Source organism: Myxocyprinus asiaticus, chromosome 29 (genome assembly GCF_019703515.2).
Source record: "Myxocyprinus asiaticus isolate MX2 ecotype Aquarium Trade chromosome 29, UBuf_Myxa_2, whole genome shotgun sequence".
Classification (NCBI taxonomy): Eukaryota; Metazoa; Chordata; class Actinopteri; order Cypriniformes; family Catostomidae; genus Myxocyprinus; species Myxocyprinus asiaticus.
Window position 1 is genome coordinate 27,719,089 of NC_059372.1, and position 22,484 is coordinate 27,741,572.

Sequence of the window (22,484 nt, forward strand, 5' to 3'; positions counted from 1 at the left end):
TTCCCCAAGAGTACTTCATTTTTTTAACACTTTGGCTGGTGTGTCAGTGTATCAGAAATAACTTCTGATGTGTAGGAGCAATTTATGTCTTCTAAGTCCATAGACCTTTGCGTGTCAGGAAGCTGTTTGTTTTTGAAAGTTGTGTTTGTCGTAAGATCATGCCAGACAGCGTGATGGAAGCTATTAGTACAGAAACCGGAGTCATGAGTTTGTCATGCACTCCCAAGGTCTGCAAAGTAGGCCCTCCTCCATTCATTCCACTGTCTGTCGTAGCTGCATCTTCCATTGCATCTAGCACAGGTACAGTAATGAAAACATCTTGGGATCAGACGTTAATGGCTAAATCAATTTTATTTATAAAAATACATCTTAATACTTTTTCATATGGATGTAATGTATTCAGGTATCACTTCAGTACAAAACAACATGAAGTTATATGCCTCCTTTTATTAAATTACAAGTAATTCAACTAATCTGATATATTAGTCATGGTTGCCCTTTAAGAGTTAACAAAGTTTTGTTGATCTTTGCCATGGTCTGTGTTGTGTATATATTTCGGCAGTGTATTTATACAGTTTATAGCTATTTACAGTCTAAATAAGTGAAAAGTAAATGTCTTATTTGTAACGTGGAGCTATCATAAAGTATATAATCACTCACTGGAGTGCATCAACAGCAAACATTCTTTGCATGGCTTGTCTTTTTTATGGATTGGAAAAGTCATGGCTATTCCCTTTTGCGCAAATGGATGTACATAATTCCACTGCACAGAAGCAAAGGTACACAAGCCCATGCCAGGAAAAAGCAGTAACCAAAGTGTCCAGAGCTTAACTCCCTGGAGTCCTGAAGGAATTCTTCATTGTGCAGAGTGTAAATGAGTGTGGCAGTAAAGGTGTTGAGGCCTGGTAGAGAACACAGAAAAGGTCATTTACAGTTAAATTATTTTAAGGTTTTAATTCAATTTCAGTGCAACTAAAATGAATATATACTTAAAAGTATCAGCTTGGGCTGAAAACTATTGCTGTGCAATAAAGCCAACTCTACTGAAACACTCAAACTGAGTTAATGAAGCACACAGTGAAGAGAATTAAGTTTAGTCTGACTTACCTGCAAACACCTGGCAGACACCAGTGAGGTAGAAGAGTCCTCCTTTAGACATGGTGAAGAGTTGCCCCAGGAATATCAGGAATGAAATGGAGGAGAAGACCAAAGACAGGACCATCAGAACCTGGACTGCTTGAAGCCATTCTGGTGGAAAAATATATGAAGACCATTCACCTTTTATATTGAACCACTGCTTAATGGTGCATAAACATTTAGTGTGCATTAGGTTACCAAATTCATAGCAGGAGCCAAAAAGTAAAAGTGCTCAAAATCAAAACATTGTTCTACCGGTCTCTTCTGATGTTGCACAGAACCATGCTTCTGTTTCATTGTCGAATCGACAGTTGTACCACAGGTCTGAGCTCTCGGTGCCGTCCCAAACCCACCAGGACTGAAAGAGAAGGATGTGAGCATTTATTCAGAGTCAAATAGAAGTCTGGGAACCTTTTGATCAATGATTTCAGAAATAATATGCTGACTTTTTCCATAGTAGCGATGAAGAGAATGGCCAGTGTGATGAGATGGAGCAGAGTGACAAACATCAGAAGGAATGCCATGGTGATGGACAGCACCTGTTAGCCCATGAGACAACAACATCTGAAACTTTATGAGCTTTTTGTATCATCAAAATCAGGATATATCATGTTTCACTTTTGGAATATTTAAAATAATTTCTATAATAATAATAATAAACTATAAATTTAAACCAAAATGTTCAAATTATTTAAATTCCTTGTTTGATGTTTACTGAACGGTTCAAAATACAACAACAGGCATATTATTGTAAGATTACCTTTAGGAATCTATAAGCACATGAGGTTTAACAAATCTGCTTTTGCCAAAATTAAGAGAGGAAAACCAATGGCAGCAAATAAAAATATGGTTCCAATTTATATTAGGCACCTTTAACCACTATGTACCAGGGCCGTAACCACCATAGACATGGAGGTGACATGAACTTAACTGTTTAGGTTAAGTTAACGAGATGAAAGTAAATTAACTCAGATTTGATATTTGAATTTTATTGTTTCTACTCTTGTTAATAAGTTAATTGAATTGATTCAACTTTAGATCAAACAATAGCACAGCTCAAATAAACCACAACTGATTCTAGGTCATCCATCGCCACTTGTCCTATGCAGGGTCACGGGTAGTGCTGGAGCATATCCCAGCTGTCTTGGGCCAAAGGCAGGGAAGCACCATGGACAGGTGGCCAGTTCATCACAGGGCAAACACAAACATTCCCACTCTCACCTACAGGCAATTTAGGGTCTCCAATTAACTTAACCTGCATGTTTTTGGACTTGTGGGGGAAACCCACATGAACACAGGGAGAACATGCAAACCCCACACAGAAAGGCCCAGTTGAGCCAGGACTCAAACCCAGGACCTTCTTGTTGTGAGGCAACAGTGCTACACACTGAGCCACCGTGTAAACTTAATTGAAATTAAACTTAATTATCCAAAGAAATGCATATACCTTCACTTTAACAGCACATGCACAAAGAGAACAGGGTCCAACTTGGGCCCAACTTGACCAGATGGGACACTGATCACGCTAATAGTGACATCACACGAAAAATAACTATTTGCAACAAAACAGCATAATACTACAAAAGAGCTAAAACCTTTATAAATCCTTAATATAAATTCTTAAAATCAACTATTTTAATGACCCCATAACTTCCCATTGACCAAGGAAACATAATTAAAGCGCAAAACATGAGTATTCCCCATAACCTCAATTCTATACACAAGAGTTTGAGTTATTAACACTTAAAATCTTAAGTCTATGGATTTTTAAGATAAATAATTTCAATGAACTTAAATATTTGAGTTATGAGCCCAAAAAACTGACATTTGAACTAATACTTAACTACAACAACTTGATATTTCCAGCAATCACAGCTTTAGGGTGTACAGTGTTGAAGTACTCTACAAATAGGGTTAGGGTTTAATGTAAGGGTTGGGGTAGGGTTAACAGTGTAACTACAGATGTAATTAAATGCAGGTACATTAAATGTAAGTACAGTGCAAAAACACATCTGTACATAATAACTACATTGTATTAAATGCTTAAGTACATAGTAGTTAAAGACACCTAATATAAAGTTGGTCCAAAAATACTAAGTAAACGAACTCCAGAAATTAAGGCACTCTTTCGGACTTATATGTCAGGCTGTGGTTTTCCTCAGGTCAATACCAGTGGTGAATAATGGTCTTATTAATAGTCATATGTGTGTATCCACAATCTTCAATGATTCTCAGAGGCTATATAGATTCCAAAAAGAAGGAAAAAAAAAAATGCTTGTTTGTCAATCCATCCCATTTTTAGTATTCTCCAATGCGGTTTTTGTTTGATCCATGTGACACATTCTGTCTCTATTTAACAAGTGTACTTGTTCAAAAATATTTCAAGCTCATTATGCTGCTGGTAGAGGCAGTTCCGCTTCCGATCTCTGATTCATAGAAATCGTTGAATGGCTGGCTCACTGGTGCAGTTAAAACAACCTGTAGATGAACACGCTCAAAACGGTGGAGATGATTGAGGACTTTAGGAGGGACACCCCAACACTGACCCCCCTCACCATTCTAAACAGCACTGTGGCAGCAGTGGAGTCATTCAGGTTACTGGGCACTACCAACTCACAGGAACTGAAGTGGGAGACCCACATTGACTCCATTGTGAAAAAGGCCCAGCAGAGGTTGTACTTCCTTCGCCAGTTAAGGAAGTTCAACCTGCCACAGGAGCTGCTGATACAGTTCTACTCAGCAGTCATTGAGTCTGTCCTCTGCACTTCAATAACTGTCTGGTTTGGTTCAGCTACGAAATCAGACATCAGAAGACTACAAAGGACAGTTCGGACTACTGAGAGGATTATTTGGTTGCCCCCTGCCCTCCCTTCAAAAACTGTACACTTCCAGAGTGAGGAAAAAGGCTGTAAAAATCACCCTGCCCACTACCTTTTTGAACTGTTGCCTTCTGGCCGACGCTTCAGAGCTCTGAGCACCAGAACCGGCAGGCACCGGAACAGTTTTTTCCCTCAGGCTATCCATCTCATGAACAGTTAAAATTGCCCCATTGAGCAATAATTATGTGCGATACACAGTTTAGTCTTTCTTATATTTATCCAACATATCACACCTCTTCTGAGATTACATTCCCTTGCTTCTGTATAATAACAGATTTGTATTTGTATATTGTACATACATACATAAATACACACACACATATATATATATATATATATATATATATATATTGTCTTATTGTGTATTTTTATATATACTTATATTTTCTATTCACTTTTTATTTTTATTCAATTTTTTATTATTATCTATGTCTTGTTGCTGTTTTTGTATTGTTTGTGCACTGGAAGCTCCTGTCACCAAGACAAATTCCTTGTATGTGTAAGCATACTTGGAAATAAAGCTCATTCTGATAATATGGAATCAACTGCTCACCCATTTCTTAGACCTATTGATGTGCAGTAGCGATTTGCTTAGTTTTGTTAAAAAGGCAATCACATCCAAAGCGACATCAGATCAAAATATCATTGGCCTACAACTTGAGAACAAAAGACCACTCGACCAACACACTGTAAAAGGTTTCACTGTTATTTGTATATTTATGTGAACTCCATTTTTGTTGATTCAGCATTTATTTTATTATTATTATTTTTTTTTTTTCTAGCAAATGGGATTCACTATAGTGGAAATGCTTCTTCACGAGGCAGTGAAGAATTGTAAACTCTTATAATTTAATGCACCCGAGTCCACTGCGTACCAAATGAAAATTATACTACTAGACTGACATTACGTCTTACGTTTAAATAACGAAATGCTGTTCTTATAACGTTTACTTCTGTTAAACTACCGATTAAAAAGTATTGAAATTAGTGATACAAAATGTGATAAACCGCGTTTTAAAATCAAAACAAATAAAGGTAAGCTCACCAGATGCGTGCGATGTATTCACTGTGTCAGTGCCTCTCCAAGTCTATCTGCGATGCTTCTCTCCTCCCTTTTCAACAACTCCACTAAACTGGCTGAGATGGATTTTTTGTTGGGTCAACCCCAAATACGCCTATTTCCTTTTGGTTGAATTATATTTCCATTGCTGTCCTGCTGTCCTGCACACACTCCAATCTGATCCTCCTTGTGTGTTCAGGAAACGCATGAGCATGTGCACACGTCTCCATCTCAGAGTGTGTGCGCTGACTTCATATCACAACTCCAATCTCCTTTTGATGATGTCGATTATGTGAGTGGCGGCTTACATAAAGGGTGTTTCATTCATCATCGCCCAAGAGATGAAGTTATGGTAATTAAACAGGAAAGGGAAAGTCACTTCAATGGGGAAAACTACAGGAACCTCAATGTTTATTTGGCATGCTGTGTAGCTACAGTAAAATGTCAGTTATACTGTAGATATTCAACATAATATTTAGATATAAATATTCAGATTGTCTAGAGTTAACCCTTTGGGTAGTGTCATAACATGTCCATGAGCTTTAAAGATTTTAGGTTTAAATGTATGTGAATGTAGTGTAATGAAATTGGGGGATTTCTCGTCATACTTGGATATTTTTTTTAACTTGTGAGTTCTAGGCTCAGGTAGCCTAATCCTGTATGCAGTGTTTCTCCAATCCCGTCCCGCTGGCGTGGACGGGACCTGTATCCGATTTGGATTTGGGAGCAAGAGTCGACAGGAAAGGAATACAAAGAGAGTGTGGAATTGAAAAGAGGAGAGAGTCGTGATGTGTGATTTACTTAGCCGTATAGCGTTCACAAAAAGTGGGGATGTTTTCGGTCGAAACCTTTAGGGTTTGTCCGGCGACGAAGATATCTAGATAGGGGATATATGTCTAGTGATAGCTTAGGGGGACATAGCTGGCTGAATTTGTCTATGTCTGGACCCTCAGAGGCGGCGGTGCTATTTCTCTAAGCGGTTATACTCCAAGTGCAAGTGTGTCCTAATTTCTGTGACCAGTTCCCACGGGACGGCATCGACACAGTCATCCTCTCCCTTCAGACCCCGTGATGGGGTCTTGTTCGTCTGGATAAGGGGATGTGTTTTAAAATGCATTATTTGCTGTGAGATGAGATTGTATGGGGATTTTGTACTTGTTTGTGTTTTAAATGATTGAATTTGTAAGATCTACAGTGGTATGAAAAAGTGTTTGCCCCCTTCCTGATTTCTAATTTTTTTGCATGTTTGTCACACTTAAATGTTTCAGAATATCAAACAAGTTTAAATATTAGTCAAAGATATCACAAGTAAACACAAAATGCAGTTTTTAAATGAAGGTTGTTATTATTAAGGGAAAACAAAATCCAAACCTACATGGCCCTGTGTGAAAAAGTGACTGCCCCCTAAACCTAATAACTGGTTGGGCCACCCTTAGCAGCAACAACTGCAATCAAGCGTTTGCGATAACTTGCAATGAGTCTTTTACAGCGCTGTGGAGGAATTTTGGCCCACTCATCTTTGCAGAATTGTTGTAATTCAGCCACATTGGAGGGTTTTCGAGCATGAACTGCCTTTTTAAGGTCATGCCACAGCATCTCAATAGGATTCAGGTCAGGACTTTGACTAGGCCACTCCAAAGTCTTCATTTTGTTTTTCTTCAGCCATTCAGAGGTGGACTTGCTGGTGTGTTTTGGATCATTGTCCTGCTGCAGAACCCAAGTTCGCTTCAGCTTGAGGTCACGAACAGATGGCCGGACATTCTCCTTCAGGATTTTTTGGTAGACAGCAGAATTCATGGTTCCATTTATCACAGCAAGTCTTCCAGGTCCTGAAGCAGCAAAACAGCCCCAGACCATCACACTACCACCACCATATTTTACTGTTGGTATGATGTTCTTTTTCTGAAATGCGGTGTTACTTTTACGCCAGATGTAATGGGACACACACCTTCCAAAAAATTCAACTTTTGTCTCGTCAGTCCACAGAGTATTTTCCCAAAAGTCTTGAGGATCATCAAGATGTTTTCTGGCAAAAATGAGACGAGCCTTAATGCTCTTTTTGCTCAGCAGTGGTTTTCGTCTTGGAACTCTGCCATGCAGGCCATTTTTGCCCAGTCTCTTTCTTATGGTGGAGTCATGAACACTGACCTTAACTGAGGCAAGTGAGGCCTGCAGTTCTTTGGATGTTGTTGTGGGGTCTTTTGTGACCTCTTGGATGAGTCATCGCTGCACTCTTGGGGTAATTTTGGTCGGCCGGCCACTCCTGGGAAGGTTCACCACTGTTCCATGTTTTCGCCATTTGTGGATAATGGCTCTCACTGTGGTTCTCTGGAGTCCCAAAGCTTTAGAAATGGCTTTATAACCTTTTCCAGACTGATAGATCTCAATTACTTTCTTTCTCATTTGTTCCTGAATTTCTTTGGATCTCGGCATGATGTCTAGCTTTTGAAGATCTTTTAGTCTACTTCACTTTGTCAGGCAGGTCCTATTTAAGTGATTTCTTGATTGAGAACAGGTGTGGCAGTAATCAGGCCTGGGTGTGGCTAGAGAAATTGAACTCAGGTGTGATATACCACAGTTAAGTTATGTTTTAACAGGTGGGGCAAACACTTTTTCACACAGGGCCATGTAGGTTTGGATTTTGTTTTCCCTTAATAATAACAACCTTCATTTAAAAACTGCATTTTGTGTTTACTTGTGTTATCTTTGACTAATATTTAAACTTGTTTGATGATCTGAAACATTTATGTGTGACAAACATGCAAAAAAATAAGAAATCAGGAAGGGGGCAAACACTTTTTCACACCACTGTATCTGAACGAGTTTAACTAGACGCTGACCTTTTCACTGTGTGTAGTGGGTTATTTGTGATCACATATTCTCTCCAGCCCTTGTCTTGTTGTGAGTTTTCACCGCTTTAAAACTGAGTGCAGTGTGTAACGTAAAATCGTTCAGCATGGGTGGTTGCAAACTTATTTAAATGTCTATTTGGTTGTTTCTTTTCATCACTGATTCCGTTAATAAAAGTGATCTTTTCTGTAGACTTGTGGTTGTGTGGTCTGTGAGACCTCTTTGTAGCCAGACAATTGTCTTTAGCATTATTTTCTAGTAGGATATTAGGAGGTCTGTTACAGTATAAAGGAAAGTGTACATTTTAGGTGCTGTGACTAGTCACCATTTTAGTTAAAGGAATATTCCGAGTTCAAAACAAGTTAAACTCAATCTACAGCATTCGTGGCATAATGTTGACTACCACAAAAATTAATTTTGGCTCGTCCCTCCTTTTCTTTGAAAAAATAAATAAATCTGGGTTACAGTGAGGCTCTTACAATGGAAGTGAATGGGGCTAATTCATAAACGTCAAATATTCACTGTTTTAAAAGTATAGCCACAAGAAAAACAATGTGTGTTAACAATTTCAGTGTGATTAAAAAATCACTTCCTAACCTTTTCTGTGTAAAGTTATAGCCAAGTTTACAACTTTGTTGCCATGGCGGTGTAATGCCAGATACACTAAAACCCAAAAGTAACTGGAAAAATTATGATTTAAACAACTTTACAGCTAAAATATTTTTTGTTGTGAGTTTTAACCGGGAAATTAATTTAAGTGCTTTTATGAAATTTTAAGTTTCACATTTCTGCCTTTAAACCCTCCAAAAATTGGCCCCATTCACTTCCATTGTAAGTGCCTCACTGTAACCTCGATTTTTTGCTCTTTATTTTTTTTAAAGAAAAGGACAAACGAGTCGAAATTCATTTTTGTAGTAGTCAACATTATGCCACAAACGCTGTCGATTTAGTTTAACTTTCTAACTAAGAAGCGGGTTATTTCTTTTAAGTGTTTCACCATTTATTTTATTTTTTTAATCACCTTTTGCCTTCACTAGTTAATTTAAATGGTCCTACGGGGTGACAAGTGAATTTTAAAAAGTACAAATAGGCTACTCTAAATATTATCTCAAAGTCATAAAAATGCATTCATAATATAGAAGGATTATTATTACTTTTAACGGCCCAGTTGTTGATTTGTTGTTTGTAGTTACCTCTTCAATCCAGTAGGTGTAATTAATAACACTTTTATTCTCGCTTGTTGTAGTTATCGCTCCAGTCCAGTAGGGAGCAGTATTTCCCCCGTTGATTTCCCGGAGGCTCCTCAACGTCACAACGCCAGCGGAAAAGCAATGGCGACGAGGGGCTCTGGGTTTTCACGGACCCAAAAAAGCCGCGGAAATTCAAGCAAAAACATTTTTAATAAAATCCGACATGGCCAAATCACTGGTGTGGGGCTTACTAGAGGTACTCAGGTGAGAGTTTACTTTATACGGATGTCCAATCTGTCAATAAAGCGATACTCTCCAAATGTTTACATATGAAGGCCTGAAGAGTGCGCAGTGTAAAGTTACACTCACACATTTATCTGATTTAGCACAGACAGACTTAATCAGACCAACGCATTTCCTATTGTAGATCACAAATTTGTTATTATAGGGTTGTATTTTAGATTGTAAGTTCAATTGAATCAGGTGCTATGCAGTCAAGTAAATTTGACTAGTTTAGGAGCATAGGTCCATATAGTTTAGTATTGAGGTCACATGTATTTGTATTGATTATACATTGTATTGAAAATTGAAATAACCAGTAATAATAATAGAGCAACAATAATCGTGGTTCACTAGTGTTAAGATGGTGTCAAATGCAGGTTCCAATTGCTCTCCTGGAGGAGAGAGATAAAAGAGCTCAATGGCAGGGAATTCCAGTGTTACTGAGGAGACTTCATGAGAGCAGCCACCCTAACAGTGACCTCACCAAGATTCACAGCATGGTCATGGTATTCAAGATCACTCCATCCATTCACATTCTTTCAAACATACTCTTGTAATTCATTTAAATATTTTGTGAGCAGATGTTGATTTCATTAAGTTGTTTTGTGGTTTTGCAGGAGCTGTCATCATTGCTTTCTATGGAGGCCATGTCATTTGTTACAGAGGACCACAAGACACCACAGGAATCTCTTTCACCAAATACGTATACGTTTGACCTGTTTGGAGGAGTTGATGTGAGTTATTAAATATTTTTGTTGTCTAATCTTGATGCGGTGCGGTGCAGTCTAATAAAAACGGGTCGATTTTTAGCAAAATATTCTAATTAAAGGATTTTAATATTCGTGCGTGGGCTTGAATGAAGAGTGACATTTTAAAGCATATTTATCTGACATTTTTTGTGAAATAAATCAGGATTGAGGCAAACAATTATCACAGTCACTTGAAAAGTGAAAAGCGTAATTTGGTAGCGATTACACACCTGATAACATTAATGTAAGTGAACAACTGCTTATAACATCTTATAACACACTCACTATGATGCTGTGAACTCTTTATTTACTGTCGCCTTCATTAAGACCTGAATCAATCGATTAATTAATTAATGTTAAGTTATTAGCTTTAATTTACCTTGGAGCAAATCTAGATGTCCTTGCTGATGTTCATTTGGGAATGAGGAATGACAGTTTTATCAATAGCATGTTCTTTTTGGGATTTATTTAAAGATTTCAACCTTGTACGACCCAGCGTACACATGCGTGGATGTTGTATTTTGGCTTCGCTCTATGCAACGCACAATTTAAATTAATTCAAACCGACTGATCTCAGTTCAGGAGACTCTGTGCTGTCAGTAAAGGTTAAAATTTCGACATACAGAGTCATCTGACAAAACAACATGGCGCAGATCACAGCGGAGCTTATCTTTGGAAGTAACGCCGACAAAATTACGTCTGGTAAGAAACCTAATTAAGTTTTTACATTTAAATCTGTTTGAGTCAAAAGAATAGAGTCTCTATTTACATCTGATATCATTTTTAAAATTGGAGCTTTTTATTGTGAAACGCCACGCTGCTAAACACAATGTACATTAATGTGTTCAATAGCACAAGGTTTTCATTTGAAATCCTATATTTACTGTGCATTATCACATTGATATTTTTATGAAAATGATATTTAGGATGAAAATATGGTGCATTTTGAACTGTTCTGAGACAAGTACAGACAGACAGCACACTGGAGGTTAAGTCATTCACTAAACAGGGAGCAAGGGAGCATCGTATAGCTTGCCTATGAAGCCAAGTGCATTCAATCCAAACTTCCTATCAAAAGTTCAGTTTCAGGCTGTAGATAATGTTTAAACCACTCGACATGGTTGGCAGACATGAGACAATGTTAATCAGTACATAGATTCAGAATTTACCCTGTAAAATTGTATTTTAACATGGTTGGCAGGAGTTGGACGATACTGGTATAAAAATGTATTATGCAAATTTCTGAATGGTAAAATAATTCAGCCCTGGCTATCACTTTGTTTGACAATGCAAAGAGAAAACAGTGAGATTTTGTTGCCAAAGTAGAAAAAAATATTGTAGTATAAAAGTGAAATCAACATCAAATAATTTGTATTTGTGCTTTTCCCAATTCACATTGTTCCAAAGCAGCTTTACAGAAAATCTGATATAATGTCTGTAACGGCTCAAAAAATTGAACAAAAAAATCTGACTTTCAATAGCTTGGTATTATTTAAAATATCACAACTTAGTCCCGCTGACCACATTTGTGGACTTTTTGCATGTTTATTAGGTGCTACTAGTGACATATCATAAAGGGTAATGGAAAATGCACACAGCAGTCATGCTTGGGTTTCAGGAGGTTAAAAAAAGGAAAGAAAAAACACTTTGTATGTCCTCTCTATGTACCTCATGTCACTATTACAAGTGACCAGCAACAACATTTTTTACGTTTTTTGAATTATTTAAAAAAAATCTGCTTAAAACTACTCTAACACGCATTACTCTAGTAGACTTTCTTTGGAAAAAAGCAAGCGTTTGTCAGAGAAATGGCAGACAGCAACAGTTAGATAGGATTGGTGAGAAATGCTTTTAAAGTGGGGCTTAGTGAAGGGTATTTTTTTCAGTTTGAATTCCACTTGATCAATAGTTTTGGCCAAGACAAGTTTGTCTGGAGTGCCTAAAATCATTTTATACAGCATTTCCACTTCTGTAATTTGATTGAGCAAGCGGCATTCCAAGATTTTTATATTTGGTATAACAGCACTGGAACGCTTCACCATACTTTGGCTTCTTTTGGAACAATTTATGTTGATGGAGCAAAAATAACCACAAGCCACAGTAGAGGACTGTCAAAGTGATAATCTACAATTCCTCACCAACATCTCACCACTTGTTCTCCATGGCATCATTGTTTTAATAAACTTTTTGATACCTTAATGACACCTAACAGTTATTTACGATGACTTTCTAATTTCCCTTCAGTTGTTTGTGGAGATCCTGATGCGGCCAACACTTACAGTACGGGGAGACCTACCCATATGTAAGCTCATTGTTCAGCTTTTATTTAAGCATTTTGAACTCCTAACATCATATTCTCCTTACCATTTTCACAGTTTGTTGTTCCTTGCTTAAAATTTGCTATAGCATTTACTAGCATCCCAGTAATGAAGTTTGCTTTTATTTTCAGTGAGTGATGATCTTATCAAGGATTGTCTGAGTGTTCTTTACAACTGCTGTATATGTGTAAGTATAATAATTATGTACATGTCTCTAAACGGGCACTAATGATTGTAAAATTAGCCTGTTTGTTTATATGTAACAGCATCTGATTTTTTCTTGCAGACAGAGGGTGTTACAAAAAGCCTTGCAGTGAGGGATGATTTTGTCATATTCCTTTTTACTCTCATGTCTAACAAAAAGGTTTTCCTTCAAACTGCCACTCTTATTGAGGACATATTGAGTGTGAGGAAGGTAAAAACTAAGGCATTTTTCATGTATGGCTTTCATAAATGCTCGACAACTAGTTACAATGTGAAAGTGCTACATATGAAATGACTGCATTTTGTTTCTGTATCTGTGGCCCTTTTCATTCACTGCACTGTCATCTACACTTTACAAATATTGGAAATCTTTGTCAAAATCAATTTCTTCACTATTTTAACCTTAGGAAATGATCCAACTAGAAGAAATTCCCAACCTGCCCAGTCTGGTCCAAAGCTTCAACCAGCAGCAGCTGGCCAACTTCTGTCGTATCCTCTCCGTTGCCATATCAGAGCCAGATGTGGGTGTGGATGACAAACACACACTTCTGGCCCGCAGTACCCAGCAGAAGACCAACACCTGCCCATCACGTGCTGAGAGCAACCAAAGTTAGAGAGCAATACTACCATTTATTGACAGCATGCCATAATATGTTCTGCTTGTCACATATTTTAGAGTTTCATAAAAACTTGAAGACAATAGAAGCATGTTAAAAGAACAACTACCTTTTTGAGTGTATCATATTTTATCATGTTTTTAGAGTGACATGTACAGTAGTCAAATCTTTTTCTTTATTTTTTTTGGGGGGTCTCTCTACAGTGGCTCTGCTAAATATCTCGGGGTTTATTGAGCGTCTTTGTAAGCTGGCCACACGGAAAGTTACAGAAGCAGAAGGTGCTTCTGCCCGATTGGAACTGGAGGACTGGCACAGTTGGCTTGACAATGCCCTGGTGCTGGATGCCCTCATGCAGCTAGCAATTGAGGAAGCGGAGCAGAGCAATACAGGTGAAAGAGTAGAATAAGAAAGTTATAACAAGGTTCTGCTGTTGTGTTATCAGCACTGAACGCTCCTATCTTTTTCTCACTTTTGGTTACCTTTGTTATATATGATTCTTCTCCATTCAGTCCCTCCTATTACTTATAGTCTGTTTGTCTTTCAGAGTCATCTGATGAGAGTTCCCTGTCATCCAGTCCGCTCAGACACAGGCTTCCCCAATCCATGAAGATAGTCCATGAGATCATGTACAAAGTGGAGGTTCTCTATGTGTTGTGTGTATTGCTTATGGGCAGACAAAGAAATCAGGTAATGTGATGGCATTGAACAGTAAATTTGACTTCTCCATACCAACATTATATTTTAAAACTGAAGTGTGTAATTTTTTTCGGTGTTAAAATACTTTCTCCTATCCCAGCTTAATATGCAGAGACAACTATAAGTAAGCCATTCATAGGTTAATTTTCTCAAAAACTCTAAACACTGTCTCTTTGGCACTATAAATATTCCTCTGTTTGTTTTGAGCGACCCGCTCAGCTTGAAACAACAACACTGACTCAGGGTGCGTTCCATTCAGAAGTGATCATCCCAATGCCCTATTCCCTTCAAAAACTTTAACATCCTCTGTGAGAGCTTTGAAATGCTGAAAGACGTGGAGCTAAAAAATAAAGTTCATTTGGAACTCCTCTTTGAAGTAATTTTTTTAAGTGATCTTGCACCATGACTGTTATGATTGTTCTCACTTTGAAGTGCCCTTCGAAGGCTGATTTATCCCATGAGATTGCAGGGTCAACCTTTGGCTTGAGTTTGGGGTGGGTCTATCTATTTGTTTGATTAATAGCAGACAGGGCATACTCGAAAGACTGTTTGAAAACAATGTTTATTTTTGCAATTCCATTCGGTGGCGCTAGTGTTACAGAAATTATCAACTTCAGCTTTAAGCCTCCTTAGATGAATCACTTCTGTTGTATTCCTCGTTTGGATAAAAGTGTCTGCTAAATGAATAAATGTAAATGTTTAAGTTTCTTAATTCTGTGGCTCTGACATGTTAATTTTTCTTTATTGAGCAGGTTCACAGAATGCTGGCAGAGTTCAGGTTAATTCCAGGACTCAATAACCTGTTTGATAAGCTGATCTGGAGGAAACAGCCTACAAGCCATGTCTTACACCGACAGAACCAGAACTGCGATTGCAGTTCGGTAAGAACCAGTCCTTCATTAATCAGACTTGATTAATAATCCATATGAATGGATTACACTAATAGTATATCTCTATTCTGTTCAGGAGATCTCGTTCAAAATTCAGTTTCTCAGGCTGCTGCAGAGCTTCAGTGACCACCACGAGTGAGTATCAGATCAAGATTAAAGGAGCAAAATGGGGAATTTATGACTGGACATTTCCATTAAGGGTCTAAGCATCCTTTGTGTTAGAATTCTACTTTTTCAACTTTTCTTTTCTGACCAAAGGAATAAGTACCTTCTTCTAAGTGGACAGGAGCTGAATGAACTGAGTGACATCTACCTGAATGCGAACATCTTTGAGATGGAGTCACTGAATAATACAGACAGGCATGGGGACCTTATTTATAATCACATTAATTGCTTTCGTGCTTGCTTATTCCTGACTTTTGAACTGCTGTCTGCTCTCACTCACCATTTATTGTTTCACTCTGTGTTCACTACACATTTGTTAAATGGTATCCATGGTTTCTGCAGGAATCTTGTGTGTGATGGTAAAAAAGGTCTTCTCACACGGTTAATTTCAGTTATGAAGAAGGAGCCAATTGATTCTTCATTTAGGTGAGGTGCCCCCCCCCCCCCAACACACTTACTGGCCTCTTCATTTCATATGAGTTCTTGTGTCCAGATAATTAACTTGTTTGACTGGTCACATGAAATGTTTCGGCCTGTATTTTACCCAACTCTCTTCAGGTTTTGGCAAGCAAGAGCAGTGGAGAGTTTTCTGAGAGGAACACCTTCATATGCAGACCAAGTGTTCCTGCTAAGAAGAGGCTTGTTAGAGGTGAGCAGACCGTGCGTTTGACTGTGGGCATGTACTTGCATTATAAGAATATTAAGTGAATTGTAAGTGACTGATCAAATGTACCTTTTTTAATTAAATAACTGTAAACATGTTTCCAATTTGCTTTTACAAAGTAAGCCATGAGTAAGTAATTTTCTGTGGTAAATAACATGCTGGTTACTTCATGCGTTTTTGCTGATCAGATAGCTATTCTATCCTGACAAGACCAAGTGTAAATACCCTTTAAGACAGATTCGAGACTGATATAAATCCAGTCACTCAAACCACCTCTGACGCATTCCAGAAAAAACTCTGTCAAGTGTTAATGCATCTGGCTGTTCAAGCCACATATGTTAATTTTACTCCGCCCAAACAGTACTATGTCAGCATAGTGAAAACGTGAAACATAACTGTTGTAACAGAGTATTTGCATAGGGCTTGCATTGTGCAATAAACAGTACTAGGGCTGGGTATTGATTCATATTTCTCGATTCCGTTTCACAAGCTTTCGATTTTGATTTGATATCGATTCATATGGTTATATTTCAGTCATATTATAGAAAAATTGTACAGGGGACCTTCTAACTTGGTACATTATGAAATTACAAGAAATTATAAAAATTGTTTCATCATTCGTTTTTCATCATTTTGGTGCATTTTTAAAACGGAGTGTCTATTTACAAAGTGCAAAATAGCCCATCTTGTAGGCACTAAACCTGCCCATCACTGGTTAGCCCAAACTCAAGAGCCACGACAGATTTATTTGGGGTCAACTGCTGATCAAATGAAGGCGGGCATATTTGAATTTTTTGCAATGGGACAGAGACATTAAACTGGTTAACGGTTTAGACATTTAGTGGATTAGAAGATTGGATAATTAAATGACTTTGCACTCCAATAGTCTGGTGGAAACACAGGATTTTTGTGCAGCTGTAGTAGCTCTGGGTGTAACGGGCGGTATGTGTTGTCACGCTGGAGATCTGGGTTCGAAACTCATCCCTTGACACACTTTTTCCCATGTCTCTACTCTTAATATTTCCTATAATACTAATAGTAATAAATAAAAGAGATTCCTCACAGTGAAGGTTGGGGAGTTGAGAGAGGGATTTGATCCGGATAAAATTAACCGTGGTTTTACTGTAGTAATATTGTAGTAAACATGTTTTGGTGGAAACTATATAGTTCTGATGTACTAACCATGGTGTTACTACAGTAACATATTAATAGTAACTATGTTTAATTTTGTGGTTACTATGATTTTACTAGGAAAATACCATGGTGATACTATGGTTACTGTAGTAAAACCATGGTTAATTTTTGTAAGTTAGGGGTAGGGGTTGGTGTAGGGTGTCTGTGGGACTCCAAATAAACACAATAAAAATGCTGCAGTGATGCCACTATACTATATGTTAGTATTTAAACAGGGGTGTAAGAGTATCTGCCACTATTTGCTCTAGAGTGCAAATAGCATCTAATGCTATTTGCACTTAGTGCAAAGAAGATGATTTTTGTTGCTTTTTACACTTAGTGCAAATAGCCTTTGCTATTTTAAAAAGCTAAAATGTGACATTCCATTATTCCACCAATAAATATGTCTTAATATAATATATGATAAATTGCAGTTATTATGTTGCATATATTATATATTATTATATAATATATTGTTACATGTTTATTGTTTACATGCATAATACATTTGCAATTCAGATAGCATCTGGAATCCTTTAAATTCGACACTGAATTTTTACTTTAAGATACTATGTGAATTTTAAAAAAAAGTGTTTTAATAAAAACCTTATTTTAATAGGACTAGTTATTATATTTCATATGTTTCCCACTTCATAACATATATCATTTTTTATTTCATCAAGCTCCTAATGATTTGGGTTAAGTAATCATTACTGTGGTTAGGTCAATGTAAATAGTCTTTTTTTTTAACACCAGCCGCAGTTGTAGTAAAAATGTATAGTAAATTATTTAAAACTAACATTTCTGTCAAAATACCATAGTTACTGTGACTACTGTAAAATAGTGATAAATGTAAGCAAGGGTGATGATTTGTCAGTGCTGAACAGAATGTCTGGGCTGTCCAGCTGTTTGAGAGGTTTGACTTCTTCAACAGCGCTTTAAACTAGAACGTTTCAGAATTCAAATGGATCTTTAGTTTAGACGTCTGCCCAACGATATCAAGGTGATCATCAAGGGATGCCACCGTGATAGCAAGTGATCAGCTCTGCACTATCACATCTCTGGAGCACTGATAGCGAGGGAAGCTTGATTGAAGCGAAAGGCCTGAATTAAGGCCAAAGTGTACTTCGGGTATCCGCATTGCGGATAGCTCCACGCTCAGTATGTGTGACGCAAATTGCATCATCAGCACAGCTGCGCTGAACGCTTGACCTTTTGCCACCTAGGTTTTCTTGACTATTTTCTTGGTCCTCGTCTGTACGCACATGCGCTAGCCATTTACAGTACTAAAAGAGTATCACAAAGCAGTTGAGGTGCACATGCGTCAAACGCATTCCTATTCGTTCACGGTCAGAAAAGTATACTTAAAGGCAACGCGGTTGGCAGGGCGCGTTGCGATGCAGAACGCAGAAAAACACAGTATACCCCTTTAAAAGAGCAAAGCGCATCACTTGCACAAGTTACTGTGATGTCTCAGCCACACTTACTTGAAAAACAGGCTGCAACTTCACTGCACAAATGAGTTTAAAGCATATCAAGAGCCAGACACTAGTTTCGGCAACCCGATAGCACAAAATTTAGTCACATGTTTGTGGCAGCGGGGGCGTGGTCAAGCATCTCTCCGGAGAGAGAAAGCGGTAAGGGCGCTTACACCTGAGCTAAATTATGTCTAACACCTGTCTCTAATTTCAGTGAGCACGGGGAGAGCGGCATAAATAGAGCGACACAACACTCAGTCGAGAGAGAGACTGGATATGACAGAGCCGAGCCAGAGCAAGGATTTCCTAATAGTGAGAGTTTATTTGTGGAAGCAGTGTGTGTTAGTGTTTAGACAGTGCATAAAGGTAAACTGTAAAGTGGTGTCGAGGAAGAGGGGAAATAAAGCCTCACCTGAAGAAGGAAAACTGCTTCTCGCGTCATCTTTTACAGTGTTTTACTCAAATCGATCTTAGAATTTAAGAATCGATATCATTCAAATAAAGATTGTGATGCATCAGAAATTTGATATTTTATGCAAAATATAACAAATTGGTAGTGAACACAGAGTGAGATGCTATTCGATATTTATTTCCAGGCGAAACTAAATACTGACATGAACGCAGTTGACGCGCTTGACACATCTACGACAAGCCACAAGGGCAAAAATACAGAGCATGCACACACATAGACACATGCGCGCTGGACAAAGTTACTTGGAGTCAAATAATAAATCACATCTTTTAAATTCGCTGCCCGGCATAAGCATAATCATGGAAGTGAACTCTGTTTTTTTTTTTTTTTTCATATAGCACGGGAATTGAAGATTGGATTTATATACGTTTGGTGGAGACACATTGATGTAGCAAAGTGTAAATGGAATGTGCTTATTCAATTGGATTTCAATACTGTCAGTAAAAATGCATGAAATGACCAAGTGTATAAACCCCCATAGACATTACTGAATGTTCCTTTTAACCATCTCATTCACAATTTTTGTTTCTTTTCATTTGCCTCTTCCTTCTCTCTCTCCTCTGGCAGCACATTCTCTATTGCATCATCGACAGTGGCTGTAAGTCCCATGATGTCCTTCAGAGCTACTTTGACCTACTTGGTGAGCTCATGAAGTTCAACATCGATGCCTTCAAAAGATTCAACAAATACGTCAACACTGAGGAAAAGGTTGGAATTTGCCTCAGGCCTTAAGGAATCCACACTTAAGTGATTCAAAAGATGTCAAATTTCACATCTGTCTCTCCATCTCTTGTAACATCTCAGTTTCAGATGTTTTTGACTCAGATCAACAGCTCTCTGGTGGACTCTAACATGCTGGTGCGATGTATTGTCCTTTCTCTGCACCGCTTTGAGAGCCAGACTGAAGACATAAAAGGTATGACTGAGATAAGTGTTCAAATAATAAATTGAGAGAGATGCAGCTGTGTACAGAAAAGTATATTTATATGCAGACAATTACAATGTTAAAACTGTTTCCTTCTCTCTTTTGCTCAGTGGTAGAATTGTTTTCAGAGTGTCGTCTCTTGTCCTACATGGCTCAAATGGAGAGCCGGCTGACCTTTCTTTTTAGACTGATCAACATCATCAACGTTCAGACTCTCACCCAGGCAAGATATGAGATTATTTTTTAATGCTGTTGTTGACTGAACAGCCTGTTTTCATATCAAAATGATTCACTGAATCAAATCTGATATATAATTTAAAACTGATAGACATTGTTTGAACTTATCACAGGAGAATGTGAGCTGCCTAAACACCAGTCTGGTGATTCTGATGCTGGCACGGAGGCGGGGCAAGTTGCCCTTATATTTGAGCGCTCTAAGAGAAAAGGAGTATGCAGAGAAATACCCCGGCTGCCTGCTCAACAACTTCCACAACCTGCTGCGCTTCTGGCAGCATCACTACCTCAACAAAGACAAGGACAGCACCTGCCTTGAAAATGTAAGCTCAGCATGATTGACCTAACTTGGCATTCTGTTATAATAGTGAGATGATGTGGCATGATTGAGAGGTAATATCTCTGTATGTCTTTTTGCTTCTTTACAGAGTTCTAGTATTCCATTCACCTATTGGAAGGAGACGGTCTCAGTACTTCTGGGTTCTGGTAGAAGCTCACGCTGTGCCATCGCCTCTTACATTGATAAAGCCTACAGGGACCTGGACAGAGACTTCTTAGAACTGTGACTGTAGAGACTGTGATATTTTGAGCTACTGAGAGGACTCTCCTTTCCACAGAATTTCATCAGCGTGTCTTAATTTATTAGACTTGGTCATTCAGATGCATTATAAAATAGTGGTTTGTGGTTGAAGTTCTGTGTATGCGCGCGCGTGATGAGTGTGGATGTAGGTGCGAATGAATACCCAGATGACATGTTAGTGAGGGTGCTGATCTGCTTGTTTGTGTGTGTTGGCTGGTTCTGGTGATATCATGGCTCAGAGTATTAGCTGTGCAGTGAATGTGTGCTTTGGATTATGTTATTCTACAGTGGAGGTGTGTGTGCGCGTGTGTGTTTGCAATGGCACTAGACTCTGGATGTTTTACTGTCAGTCCATAGATTTACAGCTGCCTTGTTCTCTAGTGCACAAGCTCTCTCTCACCTCTCCTGTAGGTTGAGTTGTCACACCTGGACATAAATTCCTGTAAGTAGTCTGGAAGAGCCTCACTGCCCACTGGCTATGAAATTCAGAGACTTCCCAAAGTCTTATATTGGTGGTTGGCTTAGTTTACATTATGCCTGTATATTTATGTATGTAATGTATGTAGTTCTCACTTGATCTTTAAATTTAACTTTTCAGTCCCAAACTCACAGTGTCGACACAATTGCGAGAAAGTAAAATTAATAAATTGTTTTATCACAACCATGTTTCATTATGTACAAATTGTTGAATGTTTTAATGTTTGGGAATGTGAGCAGTCTATTAGTCTGCAGTCTGATTTATCCGTTTTAAGATTTAAGAAATATGTAGGGGGAGTGGGGTAAGATGAGCCGATTTTTACACATGTTGTCTCCAATACAAGAAAATGTTAGATAGAGATAAAATTAAGAGGTTCCTTTAATTCAAGGTGTCTGCTATCACTTGATATTATCAAATTAGTCTGTGATATAAAGTCACAAACATATGGCCTTTAAAAAATTAATTTAATCCATTGGGTCAACTTGCCCTAGGTCAGGGGTAAGTTGCTCCTAGCCATTTTGTAAATTGACCAATTGAATTTTTCCAGTGAAACACAATAAAATTCCACAAATTATTTTGTATCTATAATTTCTGATCCATTATCTATTTATTATTATCTTGTACTTTCCTCTTGTTTCCTTTAACACTGAGGATTATTGCATGTAAATGATGGAACGATTTACATCAATCACTCAGCATAGCCTACAGTAAATGCCAAAAGTCTGCCTGAAAAAATTTAATATCATAAATACAAACATTATAAACAAAACAGTTATTGGAAATTCTTTGTGTGAAAAAACATCTCTCTCCTTTAGGTCCTCTTTTAATTGCAAACATTATAAACGGATCAGTTATCAGAACAAATTTGATTCCGTAAAAACGAGTGGCTCAACTTTCCCCAGACTGTTCGGTTTGTTTTGCCCCAGTGACAATTTTTGAAAAAAAGAATCTAGCATAGTGCTTTAGGGCTAAAATTGTGCTAATCAAGGGTATTTTATACACTGGATATACACACGTCATTTTGTACCTGAATAAATTTGCTTTGGCAAAACAATAAATAAACCTCAAATGTAAAAAAAAAAAAACATCTGTATATATATATATATATATATATATATATATATATATATATACAGGTGCATCTCAATAAATTAGAATGTCGTGGAAAAGTTCATTTATTTCAGTAATTCAACTCAAATTGTGAAACTCGTGTATTAAATAAATTCAATGCACACAGACTGAAGTAGTTTAAGTCTTTGGTTCTTTTAATTGTGATGATTTTGTCTCACATTTAACAAAAACCCACCAATTCACTATCTCAAAAAATTAGAATACATCATAAGACCAATAAAAAAAAAAACATTTTTAGTGAATTGTTGGCCTTCTGGAAAGTATGTTCATTTACTGTATATGTACTCAATACTTGGTAGGGGCTCCTTTTGC

At 37.7% G+C, this 22,484-nt stretch overlaps 2 protein-coding genes across 2 annotated transcripts; one reads left to right on the top strand and one right to left on the bottom strand.

The window, feature by feature from the left end:
• Positions 1–131: 131 nt before the first annotated feature.
• On the bottom strand, positions 132–5,197 carry emp3b (epithelial membrane protein 3b). Its single transcript, XM_051662359.1, has 5 exons — positions 5,062–5,197; positions 1,584–1,676; positions 1,393–1,495; positions 1,108–1,248; positions 132–902 (listed from the first exon to the last, which is right to left on the bottom strand). The coding sequence occupies exons 2-5, from the start codon at positions 1,659–1,661 to the stop codon at positions 727–729; spliced, it is 498 nt and encodes a 165-aa protein (XP_051518319.1). The 5' UTR covers positions 1,662–1,676; positions 5,062–5,197; the 3' UTR covers positions 132–726.
• A 4,045-nt stretch (positions 5,198–9,242) lies between these two features.
• trpc4apb (transient receptor potential cation channel, subfamily C, member 4 associated protein b) lies at positions 9,243–22,126 on the top strand. Its single transcript, XM_051662023.1, has 19 exons — positions 9,243–9,380; positions 9,776–9,904; positions 10,016–10,132; positions 12,392–12,449; positions 12,597–12,652; positions 12,752–12,880; positions 13,077–13,278; positions 13,490–13,675; positions 13,831–13,973; positions 14,735–14,863; positions 14,949–15,007; positions 15,131–15,232; positions 15,380–15,463; positions 15,596–15,686; positions 19,392–19,532; positions 19,629–19,740; positions 19,860–19,972; positions 20,100–20,306; positions 20,412–22,126. The coding sequence occupies exons 1-19, from the start codon at positions 9,258–9,260 to the stop codon at positions 20,547–20,549; spliced, it is 2,319 nt and encodes a 772-aa protein (XP_051517983.1). The 5' UTR covers positions 9,243–9,257; the 3' UTR covers positions 20,550–22,126.
• Positions 22,127–22,484: the final 358 nt, after the last annotated feature.